General features: G+C 42.2%; 2 protein-coding genes and 2 long non-coding RNA genes across 4 annotated transcripts in view; 3 read left to right on the top strand and 1 right to left on the bottom strand.

Moving 5' to 3' along the window:
* The window catches only part of LOC109422712 (importin-5), a 30,917-nt gene extending 17,648 nt beyond the window's left edge, over positions 1–13,269 (bottom strand). The window contains exons 1-3 of the mRNA XM_019697578.3: positions 13,042–13,269; positions 1,791–3,156; positions 497–1,720 (exon numbers count right to left, since the gene is read on the bottom strand). Of these exons, the coding sequence (XP_019553123.1) occupies positions 497–1,720; positions 1,791–3,156; positions 13,042–13,122 (2,671 nt within the window). The 5' untranslated portion in view covers positions 13,123–13,269. The remainder of the gene's footprint in view (positions 1–496; positions 1,721–1,790; positions 3,157–13,041) is intronic.
* The window catches only part of LOC134291400 (uncharacterized), a 286,882-nt gene that overhangs the window by 145,411 nt on the left and 113,587 nt on the right, over positions 1–27,884 (top strand). The window lies entirely within an intron of this gene.
* On the top strand, positions 22,399–23,416 carry LOC115266143 (uncharacterized). The gene is made up of 3 exons (XR_003897124.2): positions 22,399–22,453; positions 22,524–22,829; positions 22,901–23,416. It is a non-coding gene; the product is annotated as an uncharacterized LOC115266143 (long non-coding RNA).
* Positions 24,546–25,276, top strand: LOC115266146 (large ribosomal subunit protein mL51). Its single transcript, XM_029872108.2, has 2 exons — positions 24,546–24,844; positions 24,903–25,276. Exons 1-2 carry the CDS (start codon positions 24,642–24,644, stop codon positions 25,189–25,191), a joined length of 492 nt encoding a protein of 163 aa, XP_029727968.2. The 5' UTR covers positions 24,546–24,641; the 3' UTR covers positions 25,192–25,276.

The following is a 27,884-nucleotide window of genomic DNA, read 5'->3' as shown; positions in this document are numbered from 1 at the left end:
TAATCTCAGTAGGTTTTAGGGGAAGAGGCAGACTTAAGTACTAAGTATGAAATGGTACTCACCTGTTTGCATAGAATCATTTACCGCGCATTATCATCATACACACATGGGTGTTCGTTTCCAGTGCGCGAAAGATGCACCAACAACAGCCAACCAGCCGGTGCCGGTGTTATGAATCATCGCCATCACACGACCCGCGTAATGAATGGATTGTCGGTCGGTCCGGTGGTAGACCATATGTGTTTGGGGCAAAAGAGAAGCGGCAAAGAAAAAGAGCGTTAGAAATGGATTTTACACTTTTGGAAAGCGGTGGTTTAGCGGTTTCTTTTTTTATGGGCAGCACGCATAGCATGCGCCAGCCAGAGTCAGAAAAGGTTAAGCCAATTATTCAGAGAGTTTCGTAATCAGTCTGAATGTGTCATACATTGAATACGTCATCATGGGAAATAGCGGGGAAGGTGGAGTTGGTTTGTTCGGGGAAGAAAGGAAGACTTACCGATCAGATCGTCGAATATGCACAATCCCCACTGCCGGTCGGCCCACGTCCTGGCGGGATCGAGCAGTTTGACAAAGTGTGGCACGACTTGTTGGAAATACGGCAGGAAGCCATCCTTGTAGCTCAGGAACAACGAGTGAACAATGTCGGAGATTCGTGACAGCAGATAGATGTCGGCATCGTCCTCTTCGGCCAGCTGCTCCTCGACTCCCTCGTCGTAGTCTTCCTCCTTGCGGGCCAGGGCACGTTTTTCCTCCTTTTGGAAATGTAGGTTCATGAATTTGTCGATGATCTTGAGCACTTCGTCCATGGTTTCCTTCGAGAGACATGCAGCACCTAGCGTTTCGATACATTTGGCCAGCGAATGCAGAAGCTCGGCTTGTACGTCCGGTTCCGGTTCGGAATCGATGGCTTTCAGCAGTTCCGGGCAGATGTAGAGCCACATTCCTTCCAAGTAGGTCGGTCCCTTGATCTTGGCGCAGTCCAGCAGGTATGGCAACGATTCGGCGGCGGCTGTGCGAACTCCATCGTGGAAGTAGAACTTCAACATCGGTACCATAAGACGAACCACTTCTTCGGCGTAATTGGCGAATCCGTCCTTCAGTTCTCGGGCGTAGCAGACCAACATTTCACATGCCGAGGCCTTGTCCTCCAATCCGGCCGTGCGAATTCCAAAGTTCTGTTGTTCACCCAAATTGACAAACTGCCAATCGTTATCACTTTCCACATCCTGAACTTCATCGTTGTCAAGCAGGGCCACTTCCGGTTTCATGGATGCAGTCCGCATTACCGGTCCCATCACCAACGGCAAGTACTGTTCGAACTGTTTGCCGAGAATCTTGCAGATCCGAGCCCAGGCCGAGATCAGATAGGACGTCTGTGGGTCATCGTCCGGCAGGTCACCTTCGGTGTGGGTCTTCAGCAGCATGTCCATCACATCCGACGCATCGGACATGAACTTCTCCGCACCGACGGCCAAACCGATCAGCGATACACACTCGATAGTCTTTCCACGAAGCAACCGCAGTTCCTCGGTGTTACCATTCTGGATGATGTACTTCAGGCAGGGCATCAACCGATCGTAATAGCCAACGAAATCCTTCTCGGTTGTGTCGGCAACGGAAGCAATCGTGGTCACTACCTGTTCCAGCACCAGCTTCGTGCCCTTTTCAACCAATTCGTTGAACTTGGTGGTGAGGATGTGCTCCAGCTTAGCCATGATTCCTGGAAAGATGTAATGGAATTCAAGGGATTAGGTTTGGCTTTTATTTTAAATCACACAAGAGCAACTTACCATCCAAGTACCGCGTGAGGATATTCTTCGGGCAATCCTCGCTGAAGTTGACCAAAGCGGCACCGGCGTGGGCCTGCACCCGCGGGTTCTGGACATCATCCAGCAAGCTCAACAGCCCCGGAATGACCTGTTCGTGGAACTTCTTTTCGAAAATAGGCGCAAAGTCGGTGGCCATCTGTCCGATGGCGTTACATGCAGCGTAGCGAACCCTCGGGTGCGGGTCCATCAGGAACTTCAGCACTCCCTGCATGATGTTCTCCAGCATGGCCTCCATCTGCTTGTGACATCCTTCGCCGGCGGCGGAAATGGCCATCAACGCAGCATGCCGTTGCTTCCAGTCCGGGCTGCTCAACATGTTTGGAATGTTGTTGACGATGTGCGGCAGAACGGCCTTTCCTCCAAGACCGCAAGCCAAACGGTCCAACGCGGATTCTGCGATAACGTTGTTATCACTGGTGTCATCTTCGCAGATCTCATCCGACACGGACCATTCCTCGTCATCCTCCAGGTCGGTCATCATCTGCAGCACCAGAGGAATCAACGAAGCGACGTACTTTTCGGCACGCTTGCGAACCATGGCTGGGGCATTCTCCGATAGAGAGACCATCACTTCCAGGGCCAGGTGGCGCCAGCTATCCTCGACGTCCGGGCTGCTGAAAACCTTCATGCACATGTCGAAAATGGACTCCAGCTGCGGACGCAGGTATTTCGGAACGCTTTCGGCCATGTCGATCAGCAGCTTGATCAGCGTCTGGTCATCCTGCTGGTCGATACTTTCGGCCGTGATCATGATCACCCGTGGCAACAGATCGTTGAACTGCCTTTGAACATCGTCTTCCTTATCGTGCAACAGGATGAATGCTCCCACGGCACGAACGGCCTGGAAGCGAACCTCCGGATCGGACGATGGGTCCAGGTATTTGATCAACATCTGCTTGATCAGCTGCAGATGCTGGCTCTGCTGGTTGCCGAAGATTCCGGGCACCGACGAGAAGATACGTAGCGCCGATTCCTGGAGCTGGACATTCGGAGCGCTGGCACATTGGAACAGGAACTGCAGGAACTCCGGCCACTGGTTGTTGCCGTCGTCGTCGATAAGATTGCGGGCCACTTCGGCGACCACCTCGCAGATCTTCCGACGCAAGCTGGGGCTCTCGTTCTGTTGTAGCGTCAGCAGGACCTGCTGCTTGAGCTGTTCCTTCGACTCTGGGGGCAGCGGGTTGTAAAAGTCCTGGAATTCAGCGGAGAACAATCGCCTCAGCAGGACGGCTGCCATCATCCGGGCTTCCTCGGTCATTTGCGGGTTCTGGACCGCGCCCAGCAAGTGTGTCACCTTGCCCTCGCATGGTAGGCTGTTAAAGGTTTCCTGGAGGGTGAATGAAGAGGATAACCATACATATTTAAAATAAGTAGGGTAAAGTTTTGTATAATCCAGATTGACATTTTATTATTATGTCATGGGATAAAACGTTTTGCCGAATTGGCGATGAGTTGCTTTTTCTTCGACCATCCTGAAGATACACAAAATACCCAATATTAACTGAAGGGCTTTCTTTGCCTGCCATTGCATGAATTTGTATATTGTGAGGCAAGGACAATGATACACTATGCCCAGGGAGTCGAGAAAATCTTCCCGACCGGATCGAGAATCGAACCCGCCGTCTCCGGATTGGCGATCTATAGCCTTAACCACTAGCAAAGAATAAGAATATCAAGAATGCCCACTCCGCGGATGCTCGGGGGGTCACTACCGCAGCGCTATCTGCGGATGAAAGTTCAACCTTCATGCAATAGTGTGCGTTACTGATTGTATGCGGATACCAAAACATACGCACACCACCTTCTCTTATGACAAATCACGAACACTGTTACATAGAGCTTCCACCTTGAAATGCTTGGAGAGCGCCACTTGTCTTGTTGCTTGACGTTTACATAGAAAAAGGCAAGAGAGAGTATAGATAGCAGAGTAAACATAGATCAGCGAACACCGCTGACTAAAATGTTTCAAGCGTGTAAGTAGTAATTTTCAAGAGTGCGACGATTGAATATGACGTCATGCACTCCACTGATGTTGTCCAATTCGTGACGTCATGCTCGTTTGGATACAGATTTTGACAGTTCGTTTGGATACAACGGATTCATCATCATGGATCTATGTTTACTCTACTATCTATAAGAGAGAGCATTCTTTCTATTTTTATTCTTTTCCACTAGGCTAGCTGGAGATCCATCATCGTAGTTACCGTAAAAAAGGTCCAATGTCCTCCCTGGCCGACTCGTGGCAATCGAAATGCATCCTTAACCCTTTATAAAGCCGAGAAAACTAGAAGAGTTGTCAACGCATACTATCATGGAAATGATTATACCGTGTGCGCACCTAACATTGCGCAGGTCCAAACTTTGCGCATTCTTGTAAAATAATTAAAAAAATAACAAAATGTCAACATTTTCACCAGTTTAATCATTGCACTAGCATTGTGTAAACACAAACATTATTTGACGAAAATTATATTACCATAAAATCTTTGTTTATGTTGAATAATAAACAAAAAATACACAAAAACGTCAAAATTTGCCTCGCCTTAACACGGCTGCCAAGAAGTAACTCTACTAAAAATCAACATTTTCCTCGATAAAACTGTGCAACGATGATTAATTTTGCAGTTAATTGACAAAAAAGGTGATATTCTAGTAATATCAATCACAGTTCGTAATATTTTTTTCAATTTAACTAGTAAATAGTGGTGCGCAATGTTTGGAACCAATATTTGCACTGTGTTCCTAATTTTTGCGCACTTTCAGTAAATGCATGATGAACGTGAATACATGACTTATGAACCATTTAAATATTATGTAACAATTGTATTGACAATTTCAGGCCTGCCTCCACCATGTAGCAAATTTTGTATGGAAATTAGTAGAAAATTGTATGAACCGTAGCACTACGGCAGGCACTCTTGGTCTGTCTACAATGTTACGTGATTTGTGAACAGTCCTTCATTTGACTTTTCCGGCGGTCAATGTTAGGGACGATTCAAATATGACGTCCACTATTTTTTGAATTTAAGACCCCCTCCTCCCCCGGGTTACCCCGTCACACTTCATAGTACCTATACCTAATACATGGCATATCACACTTTTTCAGACAACTCCAACCCCACCCCCCTCCCACCAAAGATGGACGTCATATTTAAATGATCCATTATTGTTCCTATCCGTAACGACCACTCCATTTATCAGGAAGCTTTTACCTTTGATCTCTACCCACTGGAAAACCCCTCATGAATTTTGTATTGTTCACAGGGTAGGTGCCTAGTACGAACCGCAGACGAATTCAAGAACTGCCGGAGGCCTCCGTCGCCCCTGTCTCGTAGGACAAAGTATTTCAACAAAGATCAGTTAAGAGCACACTACCTGAATAACTTTAGTTCAATGGGGAAACATTAAATAATAGTATTTTTGATGACTTTTTCAAGCAATCCATAGCATGCGCAAAGTTAGGCACACCATGCGCAAAGTTAGGAACAATCGAAGATTTTGTGCGCAAAGTTAGGAACAAGGCAATGCAATAGTTTATCTATTTTAAGTATTTTTTGGTTCATATTATGATTTTTTTAAATATTGCAGACTCAAAGAAGGATCATTAGTCTATTGTATGAGCATGTTGTTCATGATATTATTTGTTTATTTGTATTTTTTATAACGATTAGAAATTTGATTTTTCTTAACCGCGCAAAGTTTGGTGCATACACGGTATACCTACATGATTACATGTACAAAACAATTTTTGTTTGAAAGAAACTCTCAAAAATCTAGGTGACAATATAGTTGCCACTGCCCGTTGAGGGTACTTTTCTTCTTTTGACTTCGACAAAAAGCCGGAAAAGAGATTTTAAACTGGATTAGGGCTTAACCCATAATATAAACTGTGTTGTTCAGCTCATGTCAACCCATAATTTGATTATTTCTTTAAATATTTACCGAATCTAAAATTTTTCAATAAGTTTGAGCTTATTTTATTCACGCGGTCAAATTTAGCCATTTTTGATAATACAAATGGTTCCCAAATTGTTGTGAAAGCTTTGTTTAGCACCAAAAAATTACCAGGCATTGCTGGTAATCCCAATTTTGCGTAAACCATAAAAAAAGTTCGAAATAAATTGTTACAACACAGATAAAAATACAAACAGCAGGTGGCAATATAGTTGCCACTGCCTTATAAAGGGTTAAGGTGCCTTCTTCGTGGACACCAAAACTAGGCATGCGAAGATCTATCTTCTTGATTCTTCATATCCATCATCTTTTTTTGCTTCCCGGCTGTTGGGGAAATTAACGTGGAACAATTCGTCATTGAAATAATCGTCATCATCAAATTTTGAAAAGCAGTTTTCTCGTTCAAAACTAAAGTTTTTGCAGCGAAAATATATTCATTGTATTCCTCATGAGCATAGGGATTCAGTGAATACATTTTCATAATCATTAATTTAATTTACAGCGAAAAAACTGCTTTTCGATTTCGGAAAAATGATGACAAATGCTTGAGCCTTAAGCACCCACATATAAAAGGCTGAACTTTTGTTGCATCCATCATCTTAGTAGCCATAAAAAGGACCAATGGCCACTAGACTGGCCCAAATATAAAAATGTCGAAAAAGTCCATGGGGCACCCTCTAGAATCGTGCCTCTGGATGAGAAGAGCAATGTGTGAAAATTTCAGCTCAATCGGTTTAAAACTGGGCTGGCGCAAATGAGTTGAAGGTTTGTATGGGATCTTCAGTCCAAATATATGCGAAATTGGATGACCTTCAGTCTCTCATTCAGCACGCTGGTTGAAAGAGTTTGATTTGGCTCATAATTGAAAATATAATAGTTGATACCCTAAGAAACAACTTAGCAGAAGACCATATAATGATAAAACTTAATTAAGTTGTGCTTTCAGCTAACGAAAGTAGGATGAGGACATCTTCCCCTGTTTTATCTTGGTTGTTACATGCAGCACGTGTTTGCTGTTCGAAACTTGCGCTATCCATCATCCATCATATTCTGAGATAAATCGAACTCGCTGAACCGGCGAAATGAGTGAGAGACTGTAGGCCATCCAATTTCCCATATATTTGGACTGAAAATCCCATACAAAGCATAAACTCATTTGCGCCAGCTCAGTTTTAAACCGATTGAGCTGAATTTTTCACAGATTGCTCTTCTCATTCAAAGGCACGATTCTAGAGGGTGCCCCGTGAATTTTTCCAACTTTACTTTCTCGCCATACAAATGTGGGCCGGTCTAATGGCCACTGTTGACTACGCCTCTGGCATAGGAGCGCACCTCCATCCAACTTCCCTAATCCTCACGAACATCAGTAAACGCAGGTATAGTACGGCACCTTCTTCTCAGTGGACATTGGTCGAACGTCACAAACTGACACGCTATTGTATGCTAGATCCAGTATATTTCAATAGACCGAAACCATTCATAGTGAAAACTCACAACAACAGTGTTCACGTGTTTCTAAAATTAATCCTAAAATTACGATTTAGTGCAATTTTTATTAAAAAATTCGATCATAATCAGTGCATAAAACTCTGGTAATATTTCTTGAACTTATTCTACGCTGAAATTTAATTATTCTATTAACATACTCTCCTGCAGTGATCGCATTACGTTTTGTTCAAAAAACCTAAGATCTACTTACACCTAGAACCTACATGCAAATGTAAATCATATGAGCTTAAATATCGTCAGAGGCGTCTCGTGTCCAGCAGACTGACCTGTTCTACAGATTACAATTGTACTATAGAAAACACGTTTAGAGTTATTTGATACTACACTGCTAGTTTTTTTTTTTGTTTCAGTAATGTGATTTTTAACATAAGCTTATTTTTACCTTCTTGTTTGTTTACCATCGTCTGAAAAATATCTTCCACATTCTCAACTTAAATAATTATGTAGAGAGCGTCGTTTACCTTTGCTTTTTTATGTATATACATAAATACAAAGTTCTCAATTTATTCATTAACTTAGATATAATGATTACATCTTCGAAATAATCTTTTGAAGATTATGCCTAATCTAATGTTTTTTTTTTCTTGACGTAAATCGAATTTAAGCAAATTTCTGTGTATTTCAACAGATATTTGGGCGCTCTAATGCACATCTGAATGCGAATCAGATGCACCACTTCCGAAGTTAGGTATCTCGGACTTGAAAAATCCATTTTCGGTGAAAGCCGTTTTCCAAAGTTCTTCACACACCGACCATCATGTCCAATATTTTTTTTGTTCGGCAAATGTTTGGAATTTCCACCTCCATAAACTGTTTTAGCCCGTATCATGGCCTCGAAGTTAAAGTTGGGAAACCGTTGCCAACGAACTATAGAGCACATTTGGCACCCCGTATTCCAAACTCGCGCGCGCTGGATGTAATGCATCACAAGTGCGCACTGCATTGCCTGAATGTCTCTGGCTGCGCAAGTTGTTCTCAGCCTACGTAGAACGAAAAACCGAGACGCCCCAGATCAAGCTTTGCTACACACATGTAAACTTTTCATTGAAGAAGCTCTTCGCGTTTAGATGTGTGACTTTGGTATTCATCGCTTGTGGCTCTAAAGAGCATGCTAACAATCATTTACACACATTTGAGAACCTGATCAGCAAGTATAGCAAACACATTGTTTAAATACTATGAAATCAATGTTCGGTATTCCATATTTTTGTTGTAGCTATTGTTAAATAATCATTTATTTCCCAACAACGATACAGCTTACAATTTTTAGCACTCTAAAACTGTAAATTTTCAACATGATTTTTAAGACTTTAATCGATTACGCTTAGCGTGCGTGTACGCGTGAGAAGTAGGCGGGAAGTGAAAAATGGAAAGAAACGTTGACAACGCTGCTGCTGGTTCTACACGAGTAGGGAACGTATGAGCGTAGAGTAGAGTGAAATGAATTCGCATGAACACTGCCATTCGGAGGCAAAAAAAGTGAGGAAACTGTTGGTTTGGCAACAACATACTACGTTCGCATGAATCGGGGAACTGGTGGCCTGTGGTTTCGAAGAGTCAAGCAAGAGAGAGCTGCGCAAGGTTGGCTCTCGCATGCTCTTGCTGTATGGTTTTTGCCGGTGGATGGCTAGGAGTCGTCTTTCGTTCTCCAAAAGCCGGGAACGATGTTTGCGCCTTGTGTGCAAGTTGTTATGGGGTGTGTGCGGTGAGGGTTTTAATTTAGTTTATTCTTTTAGTATAGGTATCTACTTGAAGATTATTTTACAAGTTTTATTCTCAGCCTATACCCGTTCCAAGAACAGGTCGAACATGTGGACGAGGCGCCTCTGAATATCGTTAAAATACTTAAATCTAGAATGTTTTAGTACGATCGAGTGTCAAGTACGGTGAATTGTAACTTCTCAGCTGAGAACTAAGATCAGATCGCGACTGCATCGCATGACCTTTACAGACCGAGCTCCACAGGTATTGCACAACGAGACAAAACGTAAGTCAAAATGGGCAAAACCCCACTTATGTACATTAACACTTAGTGATTAAAATCTCCGGAACAGGAATGCAAACATGTAAATTAACACATATATTTATGTCAAACCATTCGCAGGAATATATTAATATCCACATAGAAACGTAAATCCTACGCATCTGGTCGTTTGTGGTATTACTATACCGGAAATCATCTCCGTGCCATCGTTTGTTGGAAAATTCCCAACAGCCACTATGGCCCTCCCGTGGACATCGGAATGTGACCTGGAGAAACCTGTTTATAGGACGGTCAGACCATGGTGCCAAAACTAGGCATGCGACGCCTCTATCTTCATGATTTTTCAAATCCATCTCCTTATAGTTCCTACAGGAGTTCCTCCGGGAGTTCTTCCAGGGGATCCTTCGAGAGATCCTCCAGGAATTCCTCCGGAAATTCCTCTAGGAATTCCTATGGAAATTCCTCTTGGAATACCTCCGGAATCCTCCAGAGATAATCCTCCGGAAATTCCTCTAGGAATTCCTCCGGAAATTCCTTCAGAAATTCCTCTGGAAATTCCTTTAGGAATTCCTCCGGAAATTCATCTAGGAATTTCTCCGGAAATTCCTCTGCTAGGGATACCTCCAGAAATTTCTTTAGGAATTCCTCCGGAAATTTCTCTAGGAATTTCTCCGGAAATTCCTCTAGGAATTTCTCCGGAAATTCCTCTAGGAATTTCTCCGGAAATTCCTCTAGGAATTTCTCCGGAAATTCCTCTAGGAATTTCTTCGGAAATTCCTCTAGGAATTCCTCCGGAAATTCCTCTAGGAATTCCTCCAGGAATTCCTCCGGAAATGGAATAAAATACATGCACTGTAGAAATATGATTTGAAAATTTCTAGAAAATGCATCAAATTAAAACCATGGATTGAGAAACTTATAGATCCTATCAACCAACAAAATCAACGTAATATCTCATCGACAAAAACCCTTCCACAATAGGAGGCAATCAGTGAAGTACTAGATTGAAAGTAGTGAGCCGGATTTTTGTATGGTGAGATGATCAATTCTCCATTTCTGCAAGAAAATGGTGCAAACAGCGTGGGTTATATGATTTATTGGCTAATTGGATGCTGTTTGAGCAAAAGTTTGGATAACTGTGTTGTTGAAGTTGCAAGAAAAAATAATACAGCAACACAGTTATCCAAACTTTTTCTTAAACAGCATCAAATTAGCCAATAAATCATATAACCCACGCTGTTTGCACCATTTCATTGCAGAAATGGAGAATGGGGCACGTTCGGTGTAGTACTAGATTTGTAGTAATGAGCTGAATTTTAGTATGGTGAGAAGGTCAATTCTCTGTTTCTGCAATGAAATGGTGCAAAAAGCGTGGGTATTATGATTTCTTGCCTAATTTGATGCTGTTTGAGCAAAACTTTTGATAACTATGTTGTTTATGTTGCAAGAAATGGAGAAAACAACAACACTGTTGCCCAAAGTTTTGCTCAAACAGCATCAAATTAGGCAAGACATCATAATACCCACGCTTTTTGCACTATTTTATTGCAGAAACGGAGAATTGACCTTCTCACCATACTAAAATTCAGCTCATTACTACAAATCTAGTACTTCATCGATCTGTCCTATTGACAAACTTGTGTTTATTGTGGTGTACGTTCAGATGTAAACAAATTTCTTGCGATTTCGCAAAACCAGTTACCTAGTTCTAGCATTAAGGGGACAATAATACTCACGCTTTTTGCATCATTTCTTTGCAGAAACGGAGAATTGACCTTCTCACCATACTAAAATTCAGCTCATTACTACAAATCTAGTACTACACCGAATGTGCCCCATAGTAACTTTGCAACATAATCAATTTCTTTCTAAGGAAGCTAGGGGACGATTTTTCTAACGTTGTCCTCAGTCTGTCCAAAATACATGAATTACCCTATTCCTGGGAAAAATTAAAATTTTCAATGTTGTACGTTATATCGAAGCAAAATGTACGTTATAACGAATTTGCTATATCGAGGGTACGTTATATCGAAGAATACCTGTATTTTAAAATGCGCAAATATTTGCCTTGAGGTATGCAAGCATAAAGCGTATAGGGTAACGGTCGAATTTTGGACCCCTAGAGGACATTAGTTTGAATTTAAGCTGAAATCAAACAGATTCAGAGGGTGTTACACATAATGATGATGTTGGTATGACCGTAAAAGCCTCCACTGTCCGCCAAAAATACCCACAAGGTCATTTCTGACTGAAAGTTTCATGAAAATAACTGATTTTTGAAGCATCAGTTTTCACTGTTTTGGACACCCCAATGTATTTTGGACCCTCTTATGTATATATTTTGGACACCCGGTGTTTAAACCCGTTTGAAACAATTTCCGAAGAATCTGCCACTTGGATATGCTTGATCACATCCTAATTACTTGATTGACAAAGGCTGATTAGACGAACTTAGCGAATTTAATGCGCTAGAATGATAAACGTTTTTGTTTACATCTGCCAGTTTCCTCAGCACCACTTTCTCTTTTCGTAAACATGCCGCGACACTGGCACGTATGACGAGATTTACAAAAAATAATTTCAAGGCTAATAATAATATTTCTAGTGAGGAAATGATTGCTGCTCGTGCAGTACAATGTAATTTAGCGAATGGTTCTAAAAATTTCCGTCATCTCTTCATTAAATCTGTGAAAGTTATGATAATACGACCCAGGGGGTCCAAAATATATGGGGGTCCAAATTATATTGGTTACCCTAGTATCTGTATATGCACAAAAATACAAGCCAATTGATATGAAGTTGACTGAGTTATAACCAGAAAAGGGCCACACTAGTACACTTCGTTGACTTCTGCAAATTGATTCTTTACGAACAAATTTACATATTCAAGAAGTTAAAATAACATGCAAACAAGTTCATTTATAGGTAGGTGCATATAACTATGCTGCAACTAGGCGCCACACATAACATATGCAGCTCGAACAGCAAATATTCATGACCGTGTCATGTGTCATGCAATTGAATATCGATTTTTGTTATTGCGATGGGGACAACAAAGAGTGTCCAAGAATGCACACCATAACAAGAATTTAGCATGAAATTTGAAATGTGAGAACTATAATAGGTAAATAACAGCTTCAATTCCAGCATTGAAACTTCTGGAACAAAAGTTAAGCTCTTAGAAAGTCCACCGCAATCATCTCCACCGGCCACCGAAAGAACAACCAGCCCGCTATCTGCTGCTAACGGTGCAGCGCTGGTTTTCCCCCTTGCCAGCTCTGACGGTGGAAGGTGGCAAATTTTCTCCCTTGCATGCATTTAGCTTTTTTTTTCACGGTCACACGCGCTGCCCGACTGACTGACTGCTGCTGCTGCTGCTGCTGGGGCACCACCGCCTGTGATTCATAACTTTTTTCACTCTTCTTTCCTAGGGCTTTTCACCTTTCAATCATTGTTCATTCACAAGTTTCCCTTTGGCACACTTTCGCAGTCCATTGGCTTCGGGAAAGTTCGGTCCATCTTCCGGAAGCCCCATCCCGCATCAGAAATCGCACCAAAAAGCCACATTTTTCTCCTCTATCGCCCGGAAAAATCGTCTTCCGCAAAAACACGTTGTCGGAGATGAGTGATGGAAAGACGGTCGAAGAAAAAGCAACAGCGCACTAGGGAGAAACAGCTCCCGTTTTGGACCACTTTTACACCACTTCCCGGCCGAATTCCGACCGGAAACGATCACCGGCACCACAGAGCACCCGAAAAACGTACCTCGGCCTGCGTTCGCACTTCGTTGTCGGTCGAGAGCAGGGAATTTAGCAGCTGGTGAAACTGAGCCTGATCCGCAGCCATTATTTCGCATTTACAAAAGAGAACCACTCAGAACTACACTGACGGAACGTGCTGCAACCGAACCACACACAGTGAAGAAGCGTAGAAAACGCGCGGGTTGCGAGCGACTGCTGGCGGCTGCTGGGGCGGCGGCTCTTCGAAGGGACGAAACGCGGCGGCGGAAAGGGAACGGTTTTCGGGCTGCCAGATGAGACCGATTTGACAGTTACCTGACAGCGCCGGCGGCGACTTGGGCGGCTCGTTGAGCTGCAGAATCCAGCAAATCGGCCAGAGCGGGCGAGGGTTCTGCTCGATGGACGAATGATTTCGTACCTACAGGGAACGTTCAAAAATTACGTCCAACATTTGGGGGAGGGGGGGGGGGTCTAGAAAAGTGTGACAGTACGTGTATTGGGTATAGGGAAATTGCGTGACAGAGGGGGGAGGGGGGGTCTAGAAATCCCGAAAAACGATGGACGTAATTTTTGAATCTTCCCATTTTTGAGTTCAGGCCAAACATTTCAATAGGTCCTATCTGCACTTGAGAGGCTCTCTTTGTTCACTTTCTCTTTCAATTATTGCAATGTAATGGTACACTTTTCAACTATTTTTTGCAGTACTAATCAAAAGACGATTGTTTTGACCATCGTTCAATGCAAGGAGACAATCATAATACAAATAAACAGCTGAGATATTAACGAAAGAGAGGGAAACCAAAAAGAGCCTCGCTTCTGCAGATAGGACCTTTAGACATGTTTGGCCTGAATTGTAATTGTAATTTTTATTGAAAACGATAACCGGTTAGTTTACACTTTTTATCAAGGATTACAGTAGACGATCGATCGGTGCAAACGGTTTAACTGCAAAGCCTTTTAAATGAAAGTCCGCTAAGTGCAAACATTTTGCAGTTATCGCTCCGCTTTCCGTCAAAATGAAATGTCAACAGCGATGCGATGTTTTTGTATGCATTTTTGTTGCAGTGCGATGTTTTCCGATTGCACATTCGCTGCATTCTGCACAGGCTCCTGGCACCAATGAATTTTATCGTAGCCAACATCTAACCCCTTTATACTAATATTCGTGTGAATTGAAACGAGCGTGTAATCAAAAAACTCTGCTTTAATAGTCCATTTTACGAGCCGCCCGCATAGAAAAATACAATTGGGTTGTTTAGTGAATAAAATATTGCTAGTTTCTATAGCCTAATCGAAAGACCTCATTTTTCTGAGTATAACGTGATTTTATTGGATTCCAATACCTTTGAATTAATGGTTAAATTAACAAAACAGTTTTCATTTTTGTGGATAGAATGACAGTTCAATCGATAAAGTGACAGTTCGACCCGAACAAAAAAATTTCCCCATACAAACTTCAAATGCATTTTAAAAATAGTTCCCGAACTCCGAAAATTCTGAAATTTTGGATTTCGACTAATTGTTGGGCGGAGAATCCGATTATGAAATAATCCGGATACCCCTACACTGAAAAAAATCCAAACTTAAAATTTATAGAGTCAGCACCTTTACAGTTCATAAGACTCCTCGAGAATTATTTTTATGTGTGGTAATATAAACTTTATGTCAAGCTTTTTACATTTCATCAGTCGACCAATATAAAGTGTATACGGTCGTTTTGAACTTTATGTTTGTGCAAACATTAAAATTATAAGGTTCTCTGTTATAGTTAAAAATTATAGAGGTTCACTTATAATTATAATGTTTGGTTTCCAGCCACGAATTGAAAGAGATTTGCAACGGTCGGCAACAGCTCTCCATGTTGATTTGCAGCAGAAGGACAAGCGCTTCATCCAAAAAGCTTCGAAGGCTGTCGGTAAGTAACTGCAATAAACGTGCACATTTTGCAATCATAGCTTTGCTTTATTTACAGGGAAGCATCGTAAGAACCGTGGGAAATAAGAGCGGTCACAAAAGCCAGCAGGAAAAGCCATCGAAAGCATCAGTGCCACCGTGTCACCGTTTGAGACTGCGCAAAACTCCTTCGACACCGATATTTTCGTGCTTCATGCTTCCAGCGATCCAACCTCAATCGGTTTCCGGACCACCGTCCGAAAATAGCGGCTAAAAATCTGGAATGTTTGGACCTACGGATATCCAGTGAAAGCCATCAATGCCATCTTCGCCAACACCAGCACCAGCATGAGCAACGGGACGGCGAAGGTATGAACGGGATGTTTGATCGCCAACGGAACCAACGTCAGCATCTTCACCAGGACCTGCCGCGACCGATCCATGTAAAAGACTGTTTCCAAGGTGCTGCCTCGGGTGGTGCGTCCGGACGATCTTCAAACTGCATCATTTGCCTAATAAAATATATGTATTTAATTCAATTTACATCAGATTGTTTTAATCAAAATAAGATTGAAGAAACATTATTAAATTAATTATAACTTTCAATTGAACAAAACTTATAAATATTATGTTTGCATGGCTAATATAAATCATAAACCTCACACATAAATTTCATGAATCGTCATTAATAGTTTCTATTAGATTTGAAACATAACTGTCATAAGTGATACACGGTATAATTTTTATTTCTCTCTCATATAATATTTATTTGTGAATACAAATTGCAAAAATCTATGTAGTTTCACTTATAAAAGTTATCCAGCTTTCCACGCTAGCCATAATGGCGGATGCCATAAAAATTTTGACAAGATCTGTGCCCTGTGCACTGAACTGAAATTGAAGAAAACAGTCTCAGCAAACCTTGAATTTGCCAAACATGTTTGTTGATTTTGATGTCACCTAACCAACCGTTGATTTGTAAAAATTTTCAAAGGCGATAAGGAAGGTTTTTCAAATCAGTTTTGTAGTTTTTTTTTATTATTTTCTTTTCGTTTTAGATTTAATTGAACTAAGCTTGAATGTGGATCTCGTGCACGATCCCGTGAAATAATGTTGGAGAATTATCCGTTCAAACGATTCCGATGAGTTGGACCAAGAAATGCGAATTTTCGTCGGTTCCCATTGCTGCATCATTTTTTCTTTTGAATCCCAGAATTTTCCCTCAAAAATTGTAACTGTAATCGCCCCAAATACCTAACCAGATGGAATCTGCTTAACCCCGTTACGAATCGTAAAAACACGTGATCTTCTCATAAATGTGAACTCATAAACTGAAATCTCCATCGGAAAATTAGAAGATTCGCTTCTAAATGCTCATTGAATGTCATTTTCTATCTTTAATTATTGGAAAAGGGCTGCTTCATGCGCTTTTCTCATTACACCAGACCGAAACCGGAAAAGCTCCGCTCGAGCCACTTCTACGTACCTACCAGACATCTTATCATCTAACAAAATAATGGCATGAGTTTCTCTACGCCCTGTCGTGGAACACGTGGGACCCTATCCGGTCCTGGTTCGGTGCAATGTCTATTCTCATTACTTAAATGTATTTAATACGTTAAGGAACATTTCCGGGATAAGTAGAACATAAGCCTACTTAAGGCCCATCTGTAAGCGATCTTTGGTTTGCATATGACCGTTCTTGTGGAATCATGAATATGATTTACAATTACATTTATTGAAGCGAGAATGTAGTTCGCGATTTTCATCGTCTGATTAGCGGACTGACACCGGGGTACGGTTTGAGAACCCCGGTTGAAAATTGCCCAATATATGGCGTCAGGTGGTAACCCGATGGATGACAGGTGGGACACAACCACGGAACGGGGCTCTGCAGGAAGCTAGATCGGGCGGTGAACGAAATCCGTGAAAGGTATGTCAAATAGCGAACATCGATGCGTGACTTTTTCTTTTGGTATGATTTGTAAAAGTTGTCCGGCTTTGTAGCTTGGTTAGTGATTCGATTCGCATGATCCAAGGTCGAAAGCCTGCCAAGCAATGGCCTGAGTGTCCTCCAGTGCCGGCCGTGGTGTTCCGAACGTTTTCACCCGTGGGCAGGTGCCCCGCTTTGCGCCACCTTTTCGGGGTGGTAAGTGAAGTTCCTGGAGCACATCCTACCGCTGGCGTCTACCATTGTCGTTTCTCTACCGACACCGTGGTCAGTGTTGCATCTACCACGATACTGTAGCCACAGTTGTAGCTCGCCATTGTTGATCGTCACACGACCCCCCTCCTCCCCCCTGCACACGTGGCCACTGAAGCCTCCGCTGCCACGGTTCGTCAACAGCGCCGTCAGTCCGCAATTCTTGAACGTCCGCGGATCCTCTTCAAGCCAGCCGCTTTGCACGCGACCACCGAAGTTGCCGTTGTTCCGGAAGACCGCTTTTACCGACACCCGTAGGAACCTCCCAGAAACGTGCGTGGCTGACTGCCTTCGTGGATAACCCCGCATGCCACCGCCTTGACCTCCTGACATTTTCGCAATACGGATACGGACGCTGACTGAAACTCATGCAGTAATTCCTAAAATAAGAAAAATTGTAAATTATGGAATTTAAAGGAAAAAAATGGAAGCAATAATATCACGTCTGACAGGTAACAACAAAACGGTTAATTTTAGATAGCACAGCTTGCTGAGAACATTTTCTTCAATTTCAGTTCAGCGTAGGGCACAGTTCTTGTCAAACATTTTTATGGCATCCGCCATTATGGCTAGCGTGGAAAGCTGGATACGGAAAATCGCCTCAGTGTAAAGAACCCAATTCACGGTATCACTCATATTATAAGAAATTGGTTCGTGGAATGATTATGATACAAGTTTTAATAATTGTATGATTGCATGATTGAAAATCAAAAAATGATATTATTCAGTACTTTTTAAGGATCATAGAACTTATGGTAACGATTAACTCAATGATAAATAAATAATTTTGAATAATAAATTCCCGTGAATTCATCGATTCGATTGCTCTGAAAAGTACAGACGAGGAATCACTGTTTCGGTTTCTTACATTAGGGAACCCCACAATGCCCACAATATTGACCGAGTTGTTCACGCACTTGTAAATTAGGTCGGGAAGGTCATAATATCTCCTGGTGGCAATAAAACGGGAAGCACACTGGAATGGAATCACATCACTATTTCACTGCTACGCGGCATCCAAATCTATGCATTATCACACTATGGTGATGATGCAACGAAGCCCGTGTACATTGGCCAAATTACATTCACAGCGACTATTTTCGGGGCTAAAGGGTGCAGTTCCTAGTAGGCAATCCGATACGCACCGGCTAAGGATAATGCTAACTTACTTGCATATTTTGCAACGGTATTCCATTTTTCTGTCCTCCTGCTACTTCCTTTAATATCACTACTTTCGAGCCACCCGCGAGCACCAAGTCGATATGGTCCCATGGGCAGCGCGCGAGGAAAAAAACAACTAGCCGATCACCGCAGTTCGAGTCTACGATGGTTAAAAAAAACTTCGAAATATAAACAGAACGGGTTACGTCATGAAGCATGACAGATTGTCCCGCAGGGGTGTGCATTTTTTTTCAAGCCGATAATGCAGAATCATGAAATATTTCAATCTTGTTTATATTATTCAGTGAATCATAAAATTAATGATAAAGTGATTATAATGTGAATGATTTGACAATATTTTTGTTCGCGAAAATGACCATTTTTGAATGGTAACGATACTAACCAACCCATTCGGTCTATCATTCAAACTCCAAATATGATACATGTTATCACCAATATGATTCTCAGTATCATTGATCTATCATACATTTTATGATACTACGTATAATCGAGAAACGATCAATTGAATCATAATCGTATGATACCGTTTTATGCGGGCGATTTTATGAACGAATTTTGACAGGAGGTAGCGTCCAATAACTCGTGAAAATCAATCCAGCTTTTTACGCTAAACCGAGGGGTGATTCGAATATGACGTTTCTTGCCGACAATCGAATTTCAGTTCAATGCTATCCTAGTAGACTGTTTGAGAGTTGTTGATTGCAGTGTCAAAAATTTTCACGGTTCATACCAACAGTAATCCTCAGCGTATTTCAGGTGTTTTCTATTTATTCTGCAGGACAAATTAACTTAAGTTTTTCATTCTTTTTAGGTCAGCTGCAAGGAATACAACGCATAATTGACTGGATTTACATGGGAAAATTTGTTAATGACACTCTTGACGACTCAATCTTGCCCTCATAGTGTACCCTTTTGGAGGTGTCCATTGGAAAACAGCTTAAACAAATGTTTTTCTTTAAAAAACTTCGTATACAGCAGAATATCGTCTAAATATCGATCTATGTAAATGAACCAAAAATAATGCGAATGGCTAGGGAAAGTAGGGATCACAAGTCTTGGGTCAATATTTGAATAGCAATAAGTTAATCTTGATCAAGTAAATAAAACAAATTCTACTGTTATTAAAAATATTTGCCGTTCAGTTCTTTATAATAAAAACATATTGTTTGGATAATGCGTCCAGGTCAAATCCAGGAATAGTACGTTGCCAAAAGTAGAATAGTTCTTTGCGAAATAGCTTTTCCACTGCGTTGCCGACCATGCTGAAGTCGGGTGAGTGCGTGAAAGTTTTTGCCAATTTAGGCAATTTGTACTCTTGGGCTTCCAATTAGATTGCGTTACACCTGCTCGCATTTGACCTAAAAAGGAACTTAACACTAGATTAATTGAAGAATAAATAGGATAACAGCTTAAAAATACGCTGAGGGTCGCTGTGGGTGCGAAACAAATCTAGTGAAAACTTTTGACACTTTCATAAACAAACTCTCTTACAGTCTACTAGGATGGCATTGAACTGAAATTCGGTTGTCGGCAAGAAACGTCATATTCGAATCACCCCTCCGGTTAGCGTAAAAAGCTGGATATCATCATCAACATTGTTGTCACTTCGTAAAAAGGCTCATTGTTTAATGATGTGAGCCACACAGAAAAAAATAAATGCAACCCGCCCTATGTAATTCATTCCGATGTACTAAATAAGGGAACGTCCATAAATTACGTCACGCTTTGTGGGGGGAGGGGGGGGGGTTCAGCAAAGTGTGATGACCCATACAAAAATTTCAGAGGTCTCATACAAAAAGTGTGACATAGGGGGGAGGGGGGGGGGGGTTCAAAATGGTCGATTTTTGCGTGACATAATTTGTGTATCACCCCTAAGAGTACCAACTGAGCTAGTGAAGTTCCACACTAGCGCAAGCACTGAAACGCCAATAAAAGCTATTCCCTGTTGGCGTTCGCTTGGCCCGTTGTCGCTCGGTATGTATGAGACTTGTATGAGACCTCAACATTTTTTGTAAGGGTTGTCACGTTGGGCAAAACCCTCCCTCCCCCTAGGGCTGTGACGTAATTTGTGTACGACCCCTTTGCAATCTGGAGGTTCGTTGTTTGATTCCAAGTGCAATATTTTTTTTATTAGTTTTTTTAGTATTTTTTTTGTGTTTTGCTGGTGGCAACATTGACTTCGTCGGCTAGGCGCACTTTGACGCAGAGCGAAACAAAACGAATGAAGATTTTGTTTTCGTCTCGACGCAAGTCCCCGGTATGGGCTTGTTCACAAATGTCATAACGCTGGAGGGGGTGGGTGGGTCCTTCATGGTGTTACAGCCCGAACAAATATTTTTTCTTTCCATATAAACAGTGTTACGAAGGGGTGGGTGGGTGCCTAAACAGGCCAATTTTGGCGTTATGATCTTTGTGAATGAACCCTAATATTGCGCAGTTCCCACCCAACTGGACCCTTTTCGCAGTTAGTATAAGTGCGGGATCGTGAATAAAACTGCGATTTTGCATCGAATCGTGTCGGTGTCTTCTGCGCACTTATTCAGCACTTTGTAATGCATAAGTGCGCCGAAGACACCGACACGATTCGATGCAAAATCGCAGTTTTATTCACGATTCCGCACTTATACTAACTGCGAAAGGGGTCCAGTGGGGTGGGAAATGCGCAATAGATTTTTGATTTTCTCAAAAACCCAGCAAAACCATCATTTCGGCATTAACATGTCTAAAGGGTCTAACTCGTTTTGTAAACAAACATTGTTTCTGTCGCTGTAGGGTCTATCTCGATCCGACCAGGCTTCTGGGGGCCGTTATCAGAAAGAGCGAAGATAGATCTTTCTGATAACGGCCCCCAGATGCGTGGGTGGATCGAGATAGACCCTACAGCGACAGAAACAATGTTTGTTTACAAAACGAGTTAGACCCTTTAGACATGTTAATGCCGATTTGCTTTTCCGTGTAGCGATAATCAGCCGCCCGACGGCTAATTAGAGATGACCAATAATTTTGGTCGGTCAAGGGAACGTTCAAAAATTACGTCCAACATTTGGGGGAGGGGGGGGGGTCTAGAAAAGTGTGACAGTACGTGTATTGGGTATAGGGAAACTGCGTGACAGAGGGGGGAGGGGGGGTCTAGAAATCCCGAAAAACGATGGACGTAATTTTTGAATCTTCCCCAACCAAATTCGACCAAGTTTTGCTAACCCCTGTCGAAAAAGTGACATCGAGAAACGTCAAAACAAACTACACGCTAAGCTCAGCTTACTCATAAATGCGTAGTTCATTTACCCATATTTGAGTTTTGCATGCAAAACCTATTTTATGGGTAAATTATACCGATAAATATAGGTAATGTTTACTCATATTGTGATCAAAGTAACTTTACCCATATATGGGTAAATTATATTTACCCATATATGGATGAAAAAATAAACATGATTGGATTGAGCGGCAAACTCGCAAGTGCTGTATTTTTACGGAGGAAGTTTTGAAGATTCAAAGTTAAAGTTTAATGGTTTTAGGGTGTGAACCATTTCGCTTGTTCGTTTAACTTTTAGTTAAAATTTGACACTTGGATAGTTATTTTGAGAATAACCCTACTCGCGAGCAGGGTTAGTCTTGACAGTTCGATAGTTATTTTTTGTTCGCAATGATTTGGCTGCGTACTGTATTTTGTTCCAAATAACTACTCCTCTGTCAAATTTCAAATGGGCCACCGTCGTGGTTATTTTTTAACTTTTCGATGGCAAATAACTATCCAAGTGTCAAATTTTAACTAAAAGTTAAACGAACAAGCGAAATGGTTCACACCCTTAGGGTGTGAACCATTTCGCTTGTTCGTTTAACTTTTAGTTAAAATTTGACACTTGGATAGTTATTTTGAGAATAACCCTACTCGCGAGCAGGGTTAGTCTTGACAGTTCGATAGTTATTTTTTGTTCGCAATGATTTGGCTGCGTACTGTATTTTGTTCCAAATAACTACTCCTCTGTCAAATTTCAAATGGGCCACCGTCGTGGTTATTTTTTAACTTTTCGATGGCAAATAACTATCCAAGTGTCAAATTTTAACTAAAAGTTAAACGAACAAGCGAAATGGTTCACACCCTTAATCGCTTAATCGCGGTTCAATCGATAGCCTGCCTGTTGTACAGGTCAATAAGGTAAGTTTTATGCTTACTTATCCAGAGAAAGGAGAATCCTCGCTACAATGTCATTCTATTTTTCTTCCAGCTTGTCGCCAACTTTCCGATGAACACCAGCCAAAGTGAAAGAGGTCCAAATCGGCCCTTGTGAACGCGCTCAGAATGGTCAACATTCTCGTCTACGATTTGTCTTGGAGCTATTAGGTCCGGCGAGACAACTACCGGTGTCCCCTTGTTGAATTGCCCGGTCCGGCGGAAAATCCCTTCAGAACAGAAACGTCACCATCTACCCCCAGCGAGAACTACACTGGAAACGTCTGGTCCGACAGAATAAGCTCCCGGCAAGGCTCCCGGATTAATACCCTCAACGATAGCCTGCTATCTGGCCAAGGAAGTGAGTATTCAGCACACTTACAGTAAAGCGAGAATCCCTGCTAAATCGTTCTTTTTCTTCCACTTTCTCAGTCGTCAGCAACTTTCCGATGAGCGCCTGTCGAATTGAAGTACCCAGATCCAAATCGGTCCTTCTGGACGGGCTGAGAATCGATCCGACGGAACAACTTTTTGCGTCCCCGTCTTGTTGGAATGGCCCAGTTCGGCAGAAACCCCCTTCCGGAATAGGAACGTCCCCGGTGAACTCAAGCCGAATTGAAAGACGTCCAAATCGGTTCTTCCGGACACGCTGGGAATGGTCTGGCGGAACAACATTCCCGCCTACGATTTGTCCTTGGAATTATTATGTCCAGCGGAACAATTACAGTCATGACTCGCTGGTTGGGGGCTTAATAGTTGGGTGACTTTTTAGTTGGGGCCCCGTTAGTTGGGCTGTCAGCCAACTAAAAAGTACCTGGATGTCATAATTCAATGTCAAACTGAAAATGACAACCAATCTGTAATTCCGAGGGGTGAGCTAATGAGTTTTTGGTTTCTTAAACTTTACTAATAATCGAAAAGAATTTCTATTTTATATTTCTTTAAAAAAAAGGATATGTACAATTACTTCGAAACAAATGCAGAACATCGGTAATCTTTATTTTGTCGATCATTGAAAGCGTTTTGTGCTTGCTTTTGATCCGGGTGGTTTTATAAACATCTATATTTTCACTTCACCGACTAAAAATGGGTGAAAATAATTATTTCCTGCATTGGCCATATATGTATCTTGCAAAACGTATCAGTTTTGTTCTAAATGTGAAACAAATTGAAAAATTTTCCTTTTTGCTTCCAATCTAAACATGATTTTAAAAAAACAATGCGCACGCCCCTTGTGCTGCTGTCACTTCACCCAACTAGCGAATCGAATTCGTTGGTTGGGTGGAGGTTGTGGCTCAACGAGCGGGTTCCGACTGTATCGGTGTCCCCGTCTTTTTGGAATCGCCCGGTCCGGCGGAAAACCCCTTCCATAACAGAAATATCACTGACTACCCCCAGCGAGAACCGCACTGGAAACGTCAGGTACAGCAGAATAAGCTTCCGGATTAAAACCCTCAACGATAGCCACTAGGTCAAGAAAGTGAGTATTCAGCACACCTCCAGAAAAGAGAGAAGTCCAGCTACACCGTTCTTTTTCTTCTACTTTTTCAGCTGTCGGCAACTTTCCGGTGAACTTCTATCGAATTGAAGAAGGTTCAAATCGGTCCCTCTGGACGGGCTGAGATTAACCGATCTGGCCGGACAACTTTTGGCGTCCCCGTCTTGTTGGAATAGCCGGGTCCGGCGAAAAATCCCTACCGGTATTGAAACCAGAGAAGAATACGGAAATATGAAGTGAGCGCGGCTTACCACGTGATTAGATATGTGAATAAATAAATAAAAGATAAAACGCGTTATTTTCATGTTTACTTTGACATTTTTCCGAAATGAAAGATTTTGAACTTAGCATTCAATAAGGCTCCTATATTTTTTGTGAAATAGCGTTTTTTTACCCAAATTTGCGTAAATTCAATAACTCATATATGGGTAAATATTACCTATATTATTTGTAGACGCATCATACCCAAATATGGGTAAAGTGCCTTTACCCATAAAATGCGAATGTGCACTTTTTGACGATTATGGGTAAAATTTACCCATATTTGGGTAACCTGACCTTAGCGTGTAAAGTTTCAATCGGCTCTCGTGTGTTGTTACAGCATCAATGTTATTATCGTTGTGGGCAACAAAAAATTTGGATTTTTAACATTATAATATTAGTAATTTCGTCAAAATGAGCTGGGTGGGAGGCATCGTAACCAGGGCTTTGAACGCCGTGTGGCAGCCACAGGTCACGTCCGTCCGTTTCCGGTATCACGCCGATAAAGTTGCTCGAGGGCCTCTGGTGCGCCGGTATGGCTACAAGGAAAAGATCCTGCAAGGCGGCATGCTACCCCATCTGGATAATGGTCAAAAGTTACCGATGCCGGATTACAGGTGAGTTTCACTTTAATAATTAGTAATATCGTAACAATATTGTTGTATTCTATTGCAGACCAAAGAACGCGTGGTGCGAAAAGCGGGCCCTCTTCGGCCAGAATGACTACATCGACATTTTAGGTAACGATCGGCTGCATCCGACCAGGGTCCTCTACTCGGTCCCATCTTGGCTACGAGGCGTTTCGGGTAATGAGTATCAGGTTCTACTGAGGAAGCGCAAAATGTTAAGCCGAACGATCTACCCGGTTGCACGGCCCACCAAATGGAGGGACATGGAAAAGCGAATTTCCTATCTGTACCGGTTCCTGAACAGAAAGACCAAAACCGGACCATCCAATATTTAATGAGCGAAGCAAAAGTAATAATTTGATGTATTCAATAGAGGCGCAATAAAAATATAGAATTAAAATCTGCAAGATTCATTTATAACGTATGGGATCCATCATAGAGCGCGCAAGTGTTCAGCAAGACCTGAGCTTTTCGGGGGTGTCTGGGTTTATAATAATTGAATTATTCCCGGTCGATGAATGGATGAAATTTCTACAACGAAAGCATCTTTGACTTTAGTAGTTGGGCATTAGACCTGTTCACTTCAAATTCTCTACTCGTGTCACTTCAAATTATCAATCCACATGCAAAAGCAAGTCTTCAGTCCAAAAATGAGCCAAATTGATAAAGGTTTACTGCCTATGATCGCATAACTGTCCCATGTGAATAGGAAACCCAGCAAATATGGGACTGATATGCGATCATAGGCAGTTTAGAGGTGTATCAATTCAATTTTGTTTTTCTTTAGCATTTTCACGAAAATGTACTCCAATATCCAGAAAGTTCCATCGAAAAGGTATCAAAAATACCGTTAGGATATAGTTAGAACAATACTCTACAACGAAGACACTATGGTGTTTAAATTGCGTATTTCAAAGTTATTCAACCATTTTCGTTAAAAAATTATGAGACTGTAGATCCGAAGATTGAAGGTTCGAGCCCTGGAATAGGATTTTTGCGTCTCCATCCAGCTACAAGTTGTAAAACTGGAAGTATTTTTTTGCAATTTCTTATCGTAATAGGCTGTTTTACCTAGGGAACGTTCAAAAATTACGTCCAACATTTTGGGGGGAGGGGGGGTCTAAGAAGTCACACTATTAGGTATTAGGTAGGTGTATTAGGTATAGGAAAATAGCGTGACAGAGGGGGGAGGGGGGGGTCCAGAAATCCCGAAAAACGATGGACGTAATAAATGAATCTTCCCCTAGCGCAAATCTGTCAGGTAATGGCCTACTTTCCCACAACTAATTAGCAGTGCTGTAATGGTTTATTACAACACTGATTTGCGTTGCGTAATGAACCATTACAGCACTGTTTTCAGCTTTGATCAACATCTTGATGCTCTCTGGACACAGTTTTGAAACATTGTGAGAACTGCACAGTATAACCTGCTATGATCAGACTTTCTTAAAGATCAGTGTGCAGTTTTATGGAGAAGTTTTGTTAAAAACTATCCTCAAGCGGTAATTAATCAAATTGAAAAAAACGTTGTACGCAACTCGGTGCACAACACGATTTTTACAGCACGCGTCGTAATTATCCAACTCGGCAAGCCTCGTACGAATCGTGCTGTAAAAATCTTCATTCTGCACCTTGTTGCGTAAACTACTATTTTCATTTCTGCTAGAGTTATCACGTCACTGCATCTCATCGCAATTTGGCATCATAGCCTTATTTCGAAACCGTAGAGTGCATAGCAAGAATGAAGTTTCGTGCAGTACAGACAGACAGACAGACAGACAGACAGACAGACAGACAGACAGACAGACAGACAGACAGACAGACAGACAGACAGACAGACAGACAGACAGACAGACAGACAGACAGACAGACAGACAGACAGACAGACAGACAGACAGACAGACAGACAGACAGACAGACAGACAGACAGACAGACAGACAGACAGACAGACAGACAGACAGACAGACAGACAGACAGACAGACAGACAGACAGACAGACAGACAGACAGACAGACAGACAGACAGACAGACAGACAGACAGACAGACAGACAGACAGACAGACAGACAGACAGACAGACAGACAGACAGACAGACAGACAGACAGACAGACAGACAGACAGACAGACAGACAGACAGACAGACAGACAGACAGACAGACAGACAGACAGACAGACAGACAGACAGACAGACAGACAGACAGACAGACAGACAGACAGACAGACAGACAGACAGACAGACAGACAGACAGACAGACAGACAGACAGACAGACAGACAGACAGACAGACAGACAGACAGACAGACAGACAGACAGACAGACAGACAGACAGACAGACAGACAGACAGACAGACAGACAGACAGACAGACAGACAGACAGACAGACAGACAGACAGACAGACAGACAGACAGACAGACAGACAGACAGACAGACAGACAGACAGACAGACAGACAGACAGACAGACAGACAGACAGACAGACAGACAGACAGACAGACAGACAGACAGACAGACAGACAGACAGACAGACAGACAGACAGACAGACAGACAGACAGACAGACAGACAGACAGACAGACAGACAGACAGACAGACAGACAGACAGACAGACAGACAGACAGACAGACAGACAGACAGACAGACAGACAGACAGACAGACAGACAGACAGACAGACAGACAGACAGACAGACAGACAGACAGACAGACAGACAGACAGACAGACAGACAGACAGACAGACAGACAGACAGACAGACAGACAGACAGACAGACAGACAGACAGACAGACAGACAGACAGACAGACAGACAGACAGACAGACAGACAGACAGACAGACAGACAGACAGACAGACAGACAGACAGACAGACAGACAGACAGACAGACAGACAGACAGACAGACAGACAGACAGACAGACAGACAGACAGACAGACAGACAGACAGACAGACAGACAGACAGACAGACAGACAGACAGACAGACAGACAGACAGACAGACAGACAGACAGACAGACAGACAGACAGACAGACAGAC

Source organism: Aedes albopictus, chromosome 3 (genome assembly GCF_035046485.1).
Source record: "Aedes albopictus strain Foshan chromosome 3, AalbF5, whole genome shotgun sequence".
Taxonomy (NCBI): Eukaryota; Metazoa; Arthropoda; class Insecta; order Diptera; family Culicidae; genus Aedes; species Aedes albopictus.
Note: the sequence above shows the minus strand (reverse complement) of the source record. Positions and strands in the feature narration are given on the sequence as shown.